At 30.7% G+C, this 17,112-nt stretch overlaps 1 protein-coding gene across 1 annotated transcript in view; it reads left to right on the forward strand.

Moving 5' to 3' along the window:
• Positions 1-16,760, forward strand: part of LOC145331190 (uncharacterized) — a 152,277-nt gene extending 135,517 nt beyond the window's left edge. Inside the window, exons 29-36 of the mRNA XM_080175812.1 lie at positions 117-279; positions 524-597; positions 1,115-1,220; positions 2,451-2,511; positions 7,890-7,991; positions 11,319-11,860; positions 15,751-16,402; positions 16,601-16,760. Coding sequence (XP_080031938.1) covers positions 117-279; positions 524-597; positions 1,115-1,220; positions 2,451-2,511; positions 7,890-7,991; positions 11,319-11,860; positions 15,751-16,402; positions 16,601-16,687 — 1,787 coding nt within the window. The 3' untranslated portion in view covers positions 16,688-16,760. The remainder of the gene's footprint in view (positions 1-116; positions 280-523; positions 598-1,114; positions 1,221-2,450; positions 2,512-7,889; positions 7,992-11,318; positions 11,861-15,750; positions 16,403-16,600) is intronic.
• The last annotated feature ends 352 nt before the right edge of the window (positions 16,761-17,112 follow it).

The raw sequence follows: 17,112 nt of genomic DNA on the forward strand, positions 1-17,112 counted from the left end.
ACGCATTAAATAAAAACCAATAGCACGCAAGTATACGTTTTGATTGACCAATGGTAGGCCAGTATGACGTCATTTTTTAGAGGTATTTTAAAAAGCTTCTACTTTAATATATCCAGGTACTGATTGTACAAGTGAACCTGTGACAAGTAAGGCAGGGACACCCAACTCTGCCATCCTGGTGGCGACGAGTCCCCCACCCCCAATAAATGATTCCGGGGGTGGGGCGGGTGGCATAAAATCTCAGCCCCAACCATCAAATAGGAATGTTCAAACAGAAAAGTTTTTAAAAATTTTATCAGTCAAAAAACTGTTTTTTTTTAATACAAATATAATTAGGTAATTTGTTGGTAAAAATTACATCATTAAAAAAATGTATATTTCGTTTCTAATTTTTACTTTCTGATAAAGAAAAAAATTCATAACTCATTAATTATCCAATAACTATTTAACAAACTCTCTTTAACTCAAGTTTAGCTACTTTAATGTTGTCATCCTTGTTATAATGAACATAAATTTGGTTCAGAAGTAAAAGAACAGAATTACTAAAGGTGCTAGATCCATTACAAATTGTTGAACAAGCTGGAGGGGGAAATACAGGTGATTATCTATCTATTATATTTATCTATTGGCGCACGATTACAGTTTGATGAACTGAATTGATTTTAGTTTCCGAAAGTGTGCGTAGCTTCCTATCTCAATATTTGCTACTAGCTAAAAAAAGCTTCAAGCTTTAAAAAAAATCAAAATTTGAAAAATTCAAATTTTTGAATGTATAATGTATAAATCGTTTATACATTAAATCGCTTTTCCATTTGACCGGAGTCGCTGAAAATAGGGTCTGCAAATAATTGGGTTATCTGCTGTACACTTTAGGAAACTAGGGCTCGAATAGGAAATCCATTTTCAGCTGATCTTCAGTTTGGGGGGAGGTTTTTATTTTAAAATATAAAGTAAAAATTTGGGGTTGTTTCTTTCAAGGGTGGATTTCTTGAAAAATTGTAAAAGAGAACCATAGTGGTTCAGCGGTTATTGAGATTTTTCGAAACAGACAGAGAGACATTCTGTTACTTATATGTAAAAAGATATATATCCATCTATCTATAAACTTATGTAGGTAAAGAAGAACATCAAAGTGTTGAAAACCTACGCCGTCAGTCTGTAATAAACTCAGCCGAGCTCATCAAAAAGTTAGAACGACCCTGGTCAAGACAAAATTCAAGGTAAAAATCACAACAAAATTAGGTGATTTTCAGCTGTCGTTGGGGGGCACCTAATAATAGAAATGACTAACGTTTTATCTGCCCCCCAAATATTATTTTAGATTTATTTCACCTGTTGGCTAAACCTTATTCCTAATTTTTTAGTAGCGAAGCTACTTCATAACTAGGTTTGTTTTTACTTCTGTTTGTTTTAATGAAACATGGAAATTTTATTAAATCTTAAACGAGTCCTTATAAAAATTTGCTAAATCAGGCCAATGAATGTAAAAGATGATTAAAGTCCCTCCACAGATTATGACGTCATACGTTAAAATAACCAATGAGAGGCCAGCATAAATTTTACCATCGGTCAACTACAGTGTATACTGGCCTCTCATTGGCTATTCTATCGTATGACGTCATAATCTTTGGAAGGACTTTAATCATCCTCTATAGATATTATAGGCAAGAAAAAAGTTGTAGATTGTTAGAGGCGTGCAGATGTATAAATCCCCATGTAACAATTAAAAGGGTGGATACACCCCTTACACCTCTCTTGTTTTCCGTAATACACCCCCCCCCCCCTATCAAAACCCTCTGATGCCACTAGATTAACTGAAACATGCTTTGTGTTACATATAATGCGTATTTAGAGATGTTTCATGATAATATTTAGTTTTTTCCTGGTTCTCTTTATAGTTTTAAATCCTTTCTCGTAATTATTCGAATCCGGTGGATAGGAACCGGTTCTCATCCATACGAAAAAACTATGTCTAGCATCGTATTATATCCAGCTTTCTACGAATATAAAAATGTACAATCACAAGATTAAAACCAGTTTTTTAGCCCGTGCCTTCGGCACCTCGGGGATAAAAAACTGGTTTTAATCTTATAATTGTACATTCTATATCCGCGGAAAGCCGTTTATAATACGATGAAAGATATAACGATTTTACATTTTAATCTTCTTATTTTCTTTATTTATACTAGAGGCTACGAAGACATCCACCCCTCATTTTTAATAAGGAAAAGAATTTTAAAAGAAAAATATTTTTTTAGGGGTCATTTTTATAAGGGAGATTTTTTTGATAGTTGAATTCCCCCCTCCTCCCCCCCCCCCTCTCTTCTCTGGACCTAAAAGTAGCTTCACTGTAAAGGAGACACAGACATGTTGAGTGGTTAACAATCATTAACTACAAAAAAAAAGACTACTACTTTATATAATAGATACTAGTTTCTTTTCTGTTTCAGAACTCAAGAAGAGTTTGGCTTAGAAAGCAAAGAGTTGGTCATCAGCCTAGCAGAATTCAAGGTAGGCTAGAATAACTTTTAGAAACCGATAGATAGATAGATAATATTCGCTAGATGATAACAAACAGAAATTTACAAATAATCATAAATTTAATAGCAGCTTAGTTTGCCTGGCCCTCGGTGCCAACAAAACTGGAATCAATCTTAATTTTATTATCCGCGGAAAGTTTTTATTAGTTTAATTTCTTTAATAATATAATTTCACCTAGTTTTCCTTCATGAAATTTGTTTCATATTATTTACTTTCCTAGTTGGAAGTTTATGGATTAGGGTTATGGTATCTAAAAATCTGTTGTCTTATTGAAAGTTACAAAAAGCCCTAAAATTTTTTTGGGTGAATTTTTTTTTTTTTTAGGGGGGGGGGTCATGGGGGCTTCGCCCCATAGTGCAGTGGGGTTCCCCCAACCCAGTTACTGGTTTTTGTTTACAAAAATAAAAAAAATTTGGAAATTTGGAAATGGGGATTTTTAGGGGGGTTGGGGTGTCCCACCCTCCTAGAAAATAGCCTAAAACCACCAGAGGACCAGTAGGTATATTCCCAGAAGAGTAGGGCCCAATTTGTTCAGCAGTTACTGAGATTTTACAAAAAATGTAAAAAAAATGTTTGGGGGGGTGGTTTTTTTAGTTTTTGGGAGGGTTGGGGGTGTCCCACCCTCCAGGAAAATAGATTAAAACCATCACAGGACCAGTAGGTATAATCCCTGAAGAGTAGAGCCCAATCGGTTCAGTGGTTACTGAGATCTTAAGCTTCAGACGGCAGACAGACGGACAGACATCAAGCTACTTTGTATTATAGATTAGCGGCTACGCTCCTAGAGGTCTCTATGGGCACGTGAAGTTGGTACTCTATTTTGGGGGAGAGTACAACCATCCTCCAAAGAAAAATAGCCTAAAAAAATACCCATATTATACAATTTCTTTTCATAACCTTCCCAGGACCTATGAGAAGCTATATTTTAAAGGAGAACTACATTGGTTCAGCGGTTAGCAAGATCCTTCAGTACATGAGTATATGTATATATGAGATACATCTTTAGAAAGAAAAAAAACAGATAAATTAAGTGTTTAGGTGACAAAAGACCTAAAAGCAAAGGTTGCTAAATGAAGATGCAAGAAGGCTACAAAATGAGACTTTGACTGTTGGGAGTTTCTTTTTAAACAGGGGAGCCAAATAAACATTAGAGTATGGCAGGTGTTCTTCTAAAATCTACCACACCCATAAATGATCACCATGACTACATTTTCCTTTTAAATTGATATGCAATTATGAATTTTAATGAAATGGATCTCACATTGAAAATTTTTCATGAGAATTAACAACGTAACCTATGATATTATTTTTTTTCAAGCAAAATATCTTATTATTTGCTTGACCGACTTTATTTCATGATAAAATAAACCACCTTTAAACAAAATCTTATTTGTTCAGACCCCTAAATTGAGAGGGCTATAGATATTAGGTAAGAAGGGTTATTTGTTTAGACCAAAATATTCTTAGTTTTATAGGACCCAAGGAGGTTTAATGCTATTCCTCTACTAGCCTCAGCCGAATATGCTAGTAAGTAGAAAATTTGTAACAAAATATTTTTGTTCAGATACCATTTCCCCATCCCAAATTAGTTCTCTTTTATCGCACTTTATTCCTTAGGTAGATATAAAAAGTAATGAAAATTGTCTGTTTCTAGAGCAAGATTAGTTTTAGGGGAGAAAAAGTAGTAATAACCCCCCCCCTCACTCTTCCTAAAAAATATATATAAAGAATATAAAGTCCAAAACTAACTTTGTTTATTCGGCTTATTTTGTCATTTTGATGGTTTTGGATGATGTCATCCATGTTTACTAATGTTAATGAATCTTGAAAAAAATCATTTACTCGGAAAAAATCTCCCAACAATAAATCCCCAACTACACCCTTTTTACATGAGCAAGCCTTAAATTTTATGTATTATAGTGTGTATGTAATATTTATCTTTCAGCAAACGTATAAAATTTGTTTCTCCCAACGCCCAGAATAAATTAACTTTTTTACTCACTTTAGTAAAATACAGTTTCTTCAAACATCTAGGAATTTTTAGCTTTTTTGAATATCAATTATAGGTAATCAAATCTCTGTAAGAAATTCTGATCATGGAAAGAAAACGAGGTAGCGGGTTTCTTCGTACTTTTCTCTTAATTCTAGCCACTGTGGCCTAACCTAAAATAACCTATCAAAAGCTGCTGTGAAAATACGACAAAACCCACTACTTCGTTTTCTTTCCGTTATTCTGAAATTCTAAGTATAGCAGCTGACAAATCATATTTCCCATAATGGACAGACTGACAGAAAAAGTGTTTTAATTGTCGTATTTCTAAAATATAAGTATGTCCTTAAACAATATCCTGTATTTAAGCAGTTTTGCCACAGACTTACATAAAATTTTGTTCATATATTGATATTCTACTTATCAGAAATCAGTTCTGACATTCTATAAGTGTTGTTTGTCCTACCATCTCAGAGGTTCGCTTTTATGGATGTTGTCATCCTTGTTATAAAAAATTCCCAGATTTATAAATAATATTTTGTTTCTTTCTTACTAAATCAATTTGATGCTTGTTTGATTTATTAAGATTTGCTTATAAGCAGGGATTTAAAGGGATAAGACACTGGCCGATAAATTTATGTGCATTTCCCCTCCTGTAGATTACAATTAGTGGCTAAAACGTTTGGAATCTCAACTTAATGAACCAACCAATCATCATTCTATATAAGTCCCCAAAGTTGTTAAGAACTAATAAGAAAGCGTTATTATAAAAATTTAAAGACTAGTGTAATAAACATCTTTTGTCCCCTCCCTCCCTTGCTCATAAGGCTGTTGTTACTTTTATTTTTTTAAGTGAGTCCCAAAGTTCAACTTTATGGCTCCAGGAAAATAAAGCCAATAATAGTTAATATTAGATATTGTTGTTATGGTATGAACCAAGGCAACATTTTATAATTTCCTTCTGCAGTGAAGAAAAAAAAATAAGACCCCCATCCCTTCATGTTTAAAAGGAAAATCTATTTTTCCTTTAAAATGTTTGGCAATTAAACAGAAAGGCATGCTACTTTTACAGATATTTGATGAAATGAAATATCTTGCATGTGTTTTTAAAAGATCCTTACCCTAGGGATCAATGATATACTTAAAATTACACAATTGAAAATCTATTTCATTATAATATTTTTTTCTGGGTGTGCGTTTGGGTGTGGGGGGGTATGAAGATCATTAAGCAATTTTTTGCTATCACAGATTTTTTGTGTTCTTGATGATGGAATATAATTTCCATCAATACCAATTCTTTTTTTTCTCCCAATTATTTGGTGCACTACATCTCTATAAGTATTAATATATGTATGTCCTGTGTTAATTGTGATTAAAAATGATAAAAAAAAACCTGAGTAAAAAGAAAAATATGACTGAACTAGAAAAAAAATTATGTATGATTAGATGAAACAACAAGAATAAAAGAATAAAGTTTTCTAAACCAAATTTTCTAAAAAAAAAAGTCAGATTTTCAAAAAGTGTTCTAAAATTAAAGGATAGCTTGATTTAAAGACAAAATATGTACTACACAGCCTTTTTAATTTATATTTAAGTTATTTATTGAGTAGCTCAGAATACTTGAAAATATTTTAGTTTCATAATTAGTTGTTGATTGATTTATTTGATCAAAAAGCCTAATTTTGCTTGATGATAGAATCCTAAAATCCTTTTTTTTGATTGATTTTCAACCAAGTATACTTGTACTAATCATGGATCTAAAGGGATTAGACAATGGCTGAAAATTTGATGTACATTCCCAATGATGATACTCAAAATTACCCCTTTTGTAGATTACAATTGGTTGGACCAACCAAACTAAATTCAAAGTCCCCAAGGTTGTTAAGCCAAATAATAAGAACTTTAAGGACTAGTATAATAAACAACTCAATGTCTTCTCCCTTCCTGAGTATTAATAATATGTATATCCTTGTTAGATGTTATTAACTATGAATGATTTCTGCATTGGGCATATTATGTATATTTGTTCATTAACAGGGAACAACTTTAATAGAAGCTTTTTGTTTCTCATGTATCAAAACCAGTTCTGATCCATACTGAAGAAAAAAGCTTTCCAGCATAGCTTCGAAACTGAGCTTGATCTTTAAATCATTTCAATGGTGATCTAAACCACCCCGCGCGAAATTTCATCCAATCACAGCAGCGTATTTTAAAAATGCGCCGCTGTGATTGGCTGAAATTTCGCGCTGGGTGGTTTAGATCACCATTGAAATGATTTAAAGATCAAGCACTGATTAATATTATAACATTTTAATTAAATATCCGCAGAAAATGTGATGAGATTTTTTTTATCTTATAGACAATTGACAACATAGAATTTAATGTTTTGTTGTAGGAACAAATGTAATATATTTTTATTTTTCTATCCGTGGACAATTTAAGTATTATGTATTAAAAATGTATAGAATATTTCTAATTTTCATTGATGCTGTTCTGTTATTGAATATCATTACCTAATATTTATAGAGAACTGTGTATTTATTTAGAATAGACTTGAGATTTTTAATATTGAGTATAAATCTTCATTATTTTTCCTGAAACAGCGTAAAGCGGCACCAAAAAAAGACGTCATACGATAAAATAACTACTGAGAGGCCAGTATAAATATTACCATTGGTCAATACTGTGTATACTGGCCTCTCATTGGTCAACTTTATTGTATGACGTCATCTTTTAGGTGCCACTTTACACTCTCTCTTTTTCCTCCACTTAATACACCTTTTAAAAGAATAAAACATAAATGATTTTTTATTTAAAAATTCAAAAGTCAAAAACCAAAATTACAAATTATTGGCTTTAGTGTGATATTAATTTTTTTAAGTATTAAAATCTAAATGTCTAAAAAGTAAATCATACAAAAATAGTTTTGAATCTAAACTGATAAATTAACAGAAAGATCTAAAAAAAACAAGTAGAAAAAAATTTGAAGTTAAAAAAGTCTGATTTAATGACAAACATAATGACAAATTCAAAATAAAAAAGACAGGAGTATTGACAAAAGGACAAACAAGCATAATTAAAAACCGATGACATTAAGGTTATTATAAATAGTATAAATCATAAAAAGAAGATTGATTAATTTCATCTTTTTTCCTTAGGTCTTTTGTCTCTAGGCTGTGTGTCTTTTAGGTCTTTTGTAGTAAGGCCTCAATTACAAATACAAAAAAATACAAATACAGACATGTAGAGTGCATTTAAAGACTGTTAAAGATTAGACAGACAAATGTTTGTGCATTACTGGCGACCAGCAGACAGACCAACCGAACAACCATTTATTAATACAAATTGTTTTATTAAGAATGAGATGCGAGAGGAGATGGTGCGTGTGAATGAGAAGATCAACAATATTGAAAACCTTCTCAACAAGTTCATTGCCTCGGTCCAAGAGCCAAGACAACAGGTTCCACTTTTTTTTCTAAGGAAGGAGGGAGGAGAAAATTGCATTTTTAGCTTAAAAACTTTGGGTACTTTAACCCTTACAGATCGGGCCCCTATTCCCACCTTAATAGATCGGGGGGGGGGGGAGGTCATATTGACCCCCCCATCTATCTCGGCTTCTGTTACAGATAAAGACGTAAAATTTTTTCTGGTGGTTCATGTGTATTTTTAGAGAAAATTACTTTTTCTAGTCATAGCGATCAGGCCGCTCCTTAGCCGCTTTTTAGCGGCCAGCTGCTAAATTTTAAAACAGCTGTAGAGCGGCCAATTTTGCAGCTAGGATGACCAAATTTTAGGACGAACTTTTATGTTTCATAACAAAAAATTACTTTTTCTGATCATCGCCAAAAAACGGCAAATGACGGAAACCGCCATTTTCGGCGATTACGGCGGTAAAACGGCGGTTTGCGGCGCCAAATAATATTTTTATCTGTTAATTATTGCTCAAGGATTTACCAAAAAATTTATAGGTCTCTAGCTGTAATAGAAGCCACGATATTCATGATATATGTCTGTAGTAAAAGCCGGACAAAAATCGGTCATAAAGTCGGTCAGGGTGCGGTCAAACGGTCATAACACCACTTTTCTCATTCACCAAAAAAATTTTAGGTTTCTACCTTATATACAAAGTCATAATGTAGAAATTAAGATTTATTTAGAATTTTTTTTAAAGAAGTTGTATCAACTTTTTTTTTTATAGCTAGCCGGTTCTTTTAGTAAGTAGTAGATGTAAAATTTTTCATAGAATTCAAATATGCAATCGGTTTTTTTGTAGACCTCTTATTTTTTAAGTAATTTAAGTTTTTTTAAAAAATAATTAAGTCGGTTTTAAGGTACTAAAACGCAACAAAATAAAAGAAGAAAATGGTCAGTAAGAACAAAAATAGTAAGATCTTTAATTTGACACCTTACTTTTAAAATTCTGTTGAGTAATTATTGAAAAAATCTATTTTTTTAACCTCGGTATAATAAAAACTTTAGACCTAAATATTTTCTCAAACAGACATAAAAAACATGGGTTCATATATACCATTAGAATCAGAAAAATATTACGAATCCATTGTAAGCAAAATTGAAAAAAATTAAAAAATTAAAAAATTACAGAAATGGCCAATTATTTTTTTTGTTCAGACAACACTATTGTTTTCCCTTTTTTACCCCCTCTTTACTCCCTCTTTACCCCCTTCCCATTTTTATACTCAATTGAAGAATTAAGACGTTGCCTGTACAACATAATATGATATTTTCATATAATTCCTTTTATTGTAGTTTATATACTATATTGTAAACTTTTTTTTTCAATTTTGCTTACAATGGATTCGTAATATTTTTCTGATTCTAATGGTATATATGAACCCATATTTTTTTATTTGTGAAATAATAAAATTAAGTTCAAAGTTTTTATTCTCGTGGGTTTAAAAAAATCGATTTTTTCAATAATTACCTGACAGAATTGAAAAAGTAAGGTGTCAAATTAAAGATCTTACTATTTTTGTTCATAATGACCATTTTCTTTCTTTTTTTTGTTGCATTTTAGTACCTTAAAATCGACTTAATTTTTTTTTTTTTAAACTTAAATTACTTAAAAAATAAGAGGTCTACAAAAAAACCGATTGCATATCTGAATTCTATGAAAAATTTTACATCTACTACTTACTAAAAGAACCGGCTAGCTATAAAAAAAATAGTTGATACACCTTCTTTTGGTGCTACCCAACCGACTTTGACCGGACACCACGACCGACACAGACCAGATATCCTAATAAAATCAACTCTTGCCGACGTATAATTACTAAACTTAAAAAGTCATGAAGTCACAAAAAAAATGACATTGAAAAAATAGAGGGGGGGGGGTCAATATGACCCCCCCCCCCCCCCCGATCTGTAAGGGTTAATTGGATTGTTATATTGGTCAGTACTAAACTAGAATTGTTGAAACATTCTAACCTGGCAGCACCAAATAAACATTATTAGTATTTAAAAAAAAAAAAAATATTTCAAAAGGGGTATTTTTGTTTTCATCATTTCAAATGTACTTTCATTGTCTTATCCTTTAAGATCCCTGATTTCTAGAAACGATATACAACCCTTTTTTGCCTTCTTCGTCCAATGTAGAGAAACTACAAATAACAGAATTTTGCATAAACTTTTGGGGAAAATGTTTTGTCCTATTTTTTATTTGATTATTATCAGTTTGTAAGCAGTGAGGTAGGGGACATTGGACTGTTAACTACACTCGTACCCAAAGTTTTATAATTACCATATAATAATATTTTACTCGAAAAACCAAGACTTTTTTATCCATTTTAAATATTTGGTTAATAACTGTGTTCAAACTTTATAACCAACAAAAAAATAAATCATTTTTAGAGGTAGTTTTGTTTATCATAATTGGGGATCCAAACAAAGACGTCCAAGGGGGGGGGGTAAAGAAGGGATTACCCCTCCCCCCCAAACAACTTTGGGGGGTAAATACTTCCCCCAAAATAAAAAATCCCTAACAAAAAAAATTTTGTGCGCTTCGCGCGCATTTTTAATACTAAATATTTAATAAAATTTAAACTACCAGATTTCAGGGGGGGTAAAAAAAATTTGCGGCAAGCTTCGCGCGCCATTATACCCCCCTTAAAAAAAATTTACCCCCCCCCCCCACAAAAAAAAAAGCTTGGACGCCCCTGGACTTATCGTTTATTGTCTTATCCCTTAAAATTCCTGTTTGAAAAGAGGAGGGGAAAATTTATTGCTATTTGATTTGAAAAAGGGAGTTTAAACTTTAATTGAGAAAAGGCTTTCTTTTAAAGTTCTGAACTTTTGATTCCAAATGTTGAAGGCCACAGTGAAGATTACTTTGCAAAAAGTCCGTGCAAAACCGGAAAAACGGATTACTAATTAATTTTAACAAAAATTTTAACTTTTTGTAAATAGTGCAAAATTTACCACATTTGGATTGCAAACAATCAAAGCTGCATTTTGGGAAAAAAAGTTTTAAATCTTCAGTTCTATTCTTTTGTATGTTTGGTTACTAATCAATTAATTTTTGGGGGGGTTATTTTATCTCAATGCAAAATTTGAGCCTTTGTTAGTGGAAAGTGGTTTAAATTTTAAATGTTTACCTATCATTATACAGTATGACCCTAATGCAAGTTAATTTTAAGGGTCTGTATAGCCTTTAATTCTTGGTAAATTATCAAAAGTAGGACAACAAGAAATAAGTTCTACAAAAGGGAAATTAAGGGCCATACTGCATAATATTTGCCTTCTATAAATTGATCTCTAATTATGATTTCAGTTGGAGCAACCTGCAATAGCCTATTCAAGTGTGCCCGCAATATCAACATCAGATTTATCAGTGCCAGCAATATCAACCACCTCATTGTTACCATTAACCTCGTCAGTGATATCAAAACCTAGTTCAAGCGTAACTGCTGCACTTCAACACAGCAGCTCGCTTCAGTCATCATCGCGAAAGATGAACCTACCACTGAAACGTTCACCTGGCGGCTTTTCTCTTGAGTCAGCTGATTCTCTAGTGACGTCATCACAAGCACAACCACAGCAACAACAACGACATTCATCAACAAATGCAAAATTAATTCGGTCTGACCATATTTCTATTTCTAATCAAAGTTTAGTAAACACAAGTGCGAGTCATAGTTCACTTATTGGCGGTTGTGTTGTATCAACTAGCGCTAGCGCTATATCAAGACAACCGGTGATTATAAATCCAGTGACGTCTGTAGCAAGTTTAGTGATATCATCCGAAAAAAATGAGTCAATGAGTAACACCAATCCAACAGGATCAAACCAAGATTCTTCAGATACATGTTCAAGGTAGATATAATAAATTATTAACACTGTATACAAAATATTAGATAAGATTTAAGGAATAAATTATGTATGTAGGAAAATTTATTTTATTCAGTAGATTTGTACAAGTTTTTACATATTTTACATATAATTAAGAGATATATTCTATACCTAATAGATAATAGCTTAAAGTATCACAGTTTATATATAATTAGGGTACATATATAAGTCTGAATTCAACTACAAACACAAAAACAAATTTTGGGGTATAGTTCCTTACGTGACAACGCCTCTCAAGTGACGTTTCATCTTATTTTCACAGTAGCTTTTGATAAGTTATTTTAGGTTATGTTGGTTAAGTTAAGTTAGGTGATTATTCCACAGGGTTAGAGCCCCTCGCAGGGTCTAGAAATTGGAGAAAAGCTTCTGTGAAAATACGAAAGGGACTATACCCAAATTTTGTGTTGACATTTGTGGGATAACTTGTAGATCAAAATTAAACAACTAGTAAGATCACTTTTGAAGAATAAAAAATGAGCCCCTGAAGTGTATTAAGCTTCAAAGAAAGGCATATTGGACCATTGGTCTAGCAATTCAAGATTTTTCTTCCTAAAAGAAAATTTTGAAGGCAACATTTTATTTTTCTTCAAGTTTCTAGTATACTATTTGTATGACTATGTATCATAAATGTAAAGTTGAAGTACTATAAATAGAAAAACCTAGAAAGTATATTATTTGTTGTTTGAAGTGTAGAGAATTGTTAAACTTTAAACTAAAGTTTGAGTTCTATAAATAGATATATTTTATCATATATATCATTTTGGTTTGTATCAGATATGAGATGTAGCAGACAAAAATATCATTTTATTATCATTATGTTTAGGTTTATGCTTGGAAATTGGTCATCTAAAAATAAACATAATATAACTAATAATCTTCTATTTCTAGATATGAAACAACTGTGTAATAAAAACGGTAATTAAAAAACTGGCACCTGCTTTTTTAGACAGCAAAAATACTTTTGCTGCTTGTCTTGAGTCTTGCCTTGATAATACATATCTTGCTCATGAAATAAATGTCACCTTTTATCCTGTGTGATTTAGACAATTAGAAATACTTAAGCCATAAAAAAAATACACGTACTTCTAAGAAATACTTCATTCTTGTACTTCAAGAAATTAAAATATATGGTGTTTCAAAAATGCTTTTTAATTTCATTAAATTAATAGTGCTTTAAAGAATAAAAGTAGATGTGGTAGGATTACTACTATTTATAAAGATCTTGTTTTATTTGTAAGATTCCTAAAGTAATGTTACCTTTAGATCTAACATATAGCAAGAACAAAAACAAATATAAATAAGATTTATGTGGTGGAAAACCAGAAATAAACTATAACATTTTTAACAATAAGGAAATGTTCAAGAGACTTGTTGATAATACAAGAAAATACTTGCATTGATTTTGGTTACACTATTGTATTTGAACGATACAATTTAGAATAATCCTGTTTACTTAGCTTTGTATTTACATAGAAAGAGTTTAAGCTTGCACATTTACTTCTGCACATACTTTAAACTTTAAACTGTCAGGTTCTTAATTCAGGTTGACCCTTTGATTATTGTAGTTTGGCTGTTTTAGCAAATTATAAGTAGAAGAGTATTTTAATGAATACTGAAGAATAAGATCTACTATTGCTGTATGTAATGTTTGACCTTAAAATTGCTGGTAGGATTATTGCATTGGCCTCTAATGATGTGAATTATTTCCATTTTTTTAAATTACTTTCATAAAAATAAGTGCTCTTAAAGGTTGATTTTCTGCAATTGAAAGAACTAATAGAACAAACTTATAAAAGAAGTATGGTTAAAATTAGCAAACAATTGATTGACACCAGTCTAAGAAATTTTTCTACAAATTTTGTTGAAACCTGAATTGAAAAACTTTGAAATATCTAGCCTGATACCTCTCACTTTTTCTGCACACACACACACAGCACCAGATATTGACAGAACCTGTCAAAAAAAATTCACTTTTAATTCATAAAGTATGAACAACAACTATGTAATAATCAGTTGTATTGCATATGATCAAATGAGAGTTAGTTAAACCTGTATTTTAGGGTTAAATAAGTTTTGTATGTTAGATTATCTTTTTTAAAGATAGGAAAAATTAATAAACAAATTAATAAAGTTAATAAAGCTTTTAATTTTGACATTATCCAATAAGAAGTTTGAAACACTATTACACGAATAAAAACTTTGTGCAATGTACCAGAAATCTCTTAAATTCAAATTAACTATTGAGTAGATACTTTTAACTAATTCCTGACACTAGTAGTGTATATATATGCACATGAAAACTAACTTTTTTAGATGCAACAAAACTTTTACCAATTTTCAGTCTTGATATTGAGCAAATTTTGTTCTAATATTGCTACTTTTTATCACTATCATGTACTGCAAGTAAGCTTTGAAATGTTTTTTTAAATGTCAAGTTATTTTGAAGAAAAAAATTGGTTGGTTTGTTGTACTAAAGTCTTATTTAAGAAAAGCATAGTATGAAAAAAACGATGCAAATTTGACAAAAATCTGTTATTCTAAATAAAAAAGTAAATAATATTATTAAGTTTTACCTACTGAATCATTCCTCACATAAATTAGTTATATAAGTAAAACTAATTAAAGATTCCTAATTATGTGGCTTCTTTGTTTATTTTCATTATATTTGTGTAAAATATACAATTTTTTATTTGTAATTATATCATAATAATGAAAAGCCCACATTTCTACATCTTCTGTTAGATAAATATTGTACATCGAAAAACTAACTTACTGTCATGTACTAGATTTAAGGAATTAAAGCATTTCTCTTTCATTATTAAAAGCAGCATTAGGCGATCCTGGTTATTTTACATTTCAATACAAGAATAAAAATTAATGTTCTATAAGAATTAACAAGAAGTCAAGCTTCTTTTTAAAATGAATCTAGTAATGACCCTTGAACAAACTTTTTAGCATTCATACTAGATTATGAGATTATTATGTTGTCCTTTTATCTTAATTTTGTTTTGTAAAGTCATCAATCAAAATTTCATTATGTTACTAAGATTATAAAGTTTTAGGTCTAAAAGTTTCACAATTTAGTTTTCAGTTTCATGCTTTTTGGATAATTTGATTAATTCATTTTTTAATAAGTTTTGCAATAAAAAAAGTAATTGATAAAAATTTGTTTAGCAAGTATAAATACATTTTATACACAGTAAATATATATAATATATATGGAAGATTGAAATCCTTTAGTTGGAATTCCTTTAATGTTTAGCAGCACAAATTAGCATGCTCATGCCTTCATGAGAGCACTTATCTTAATTTATTTCAGAATTTCAGGTGCAGAACTGCAAAATCATTTTAAAATAACTTTAGAAAAAGAAACAAAAGTAATTTAGATGCTTTTAATTTTTTTGAATAAAAATTGGGGTTTGGTGGTAATGTTGTTTGAAAAGATATGATTTAAAATGAAAAAAAAATATTTGCACAATAGTCACAATAAAATGGAATACTTCCAGATTGTAAATGATACATAAACAAATAGTTTGTCTAGCTGCACCACATAGATAATATGCACACAATATATGTATTGAACTTTTCTAGAATAAATGATTTTATTTTTTAGAGTGCTGCTTACACCACCACCATTATAAATACCACTTGTCACAAATATTCATGTTTGATCTGCACCAATCATTGATTATTGCAATTATGAAAATAAATTAACTCTTTCAGGATTTAAATTTTTAGATTTAATTGATGATGTGATATTTTTACTTCAATATTATTCTATTTGTAAATGCAAGTCTTAAATAGTAAAATTTAATATGAAAATATTGTTTAATTTTAACATTGATTTATTTTAGTAAACCTGGTGACATTCAATATGGCAGCTATCATCCTACCACAAGCAGACCAAAATTGTATCCCAATCTTTGTACAAGTTCATTAACTGAATCCTCTTTAACAGAAACAATAACATATATTGGAGATACCTCTAACAACAATGGCAACCAAAGAACTTTACGTAACATTTCTAGAGTTGGTCATGTTACTGAATCTTTAGATCATTTACCTCCTGTGGAAGAAGATCTTTTTGACAGTTCAAAAAGTACTAAATCAAGGATGAGAAGAGAAAGAGCAGTTAGAGCTGCTACTAGAGGTGGCAGTTTAGAGCAGTTGGACACTGAAAGGCTTCAGGAATTATCACATCAGTTGTCAGAGGAAAGATTACACCAGGGGTCCACAGATCAACTGCTTCAAAGGTCAACAGACCAGCTGCTGCAAAGGTCAACTGATGCAATAGACTTTTTAGATAAACTAACAAATGAGGACGAAGCAAGGAAATTCTTAAGAAGAAAAGACAAAAAGTTAAAGAAAGAGGAAGGGAGAAGAAGTAGGGAAAGAGAGGAAAGAAGAAAAGAAAAAGACAAAAGAAAGAGCAAAGGAATGACACAAAATCAGGTTGGCCCTTCAACAGCACAGAAAACACCCAACAATGGTATTTCAGAGTTAAAGGTAATCAATTAAAAAGATTTTGATAATTTATTACAGCACTCTTCAACATGTTAAATTATCCAAATATATTAAATAAAACATAACTTTTGTCTGTCCTGTCTAATTTCTAAAGTAATGCAGGATATTTTTTAACTCCAAAGTTGTTAGTTAATTTTGCTTTGATTTTATAAAAATGAAATACATAAATATATCTTTTAGAATGTGAGTAAGAGTAACAGTAATCTCCTAAAACTTCTAGAACAAGAACTTGATCCTAATTCACAAAGACAAGAACACTTCTTCTGAAAATACATAGTTTTTTTAAGATCAATAAAAATTTCTAGAATAAACAGTGATTATCAAAATATTAAAAGAAAAAGATATTAATAAAAAAGAAACAGACATTGAGTATAAGTGATAATGAATTATTAATACACATACTCACAATTATAAAGAAAGTGATTAATATTACTATGGCTATAAATAATTACATTCATCTTCATAATTAAGTAGATGAAGAAAAGATGATTAATCTAATCATGTGACAGTAAATAATGGTTTTCATCAACAAGGAATACATTCTTAAGTGTGTAACAGTAATTAAAGCAATTATTTTAACATGTGCTAGCATGGTACTGTATTTTATGAGTGTATGTTTGACAGAGTTATCAACTTTTGTGAATTTCTTTAACAAGGATACCAATTTTTTTGAAAAAATTTGTTGTTCAGCA

This window comes from Acartia tonsa, chromosome 11, assembly GCF_053477335.1.
Source record: "Acartia tonsa isolate MP-2025a chromosome 11, ASM5347733v1, whole genome shotgun sequence".
Lineage (NCBI taxonomy): Eukaryota > Metazoa > Arthropoda > Copepoda > Calanoida > Acartiidae > Acartia > Acartia tonsa.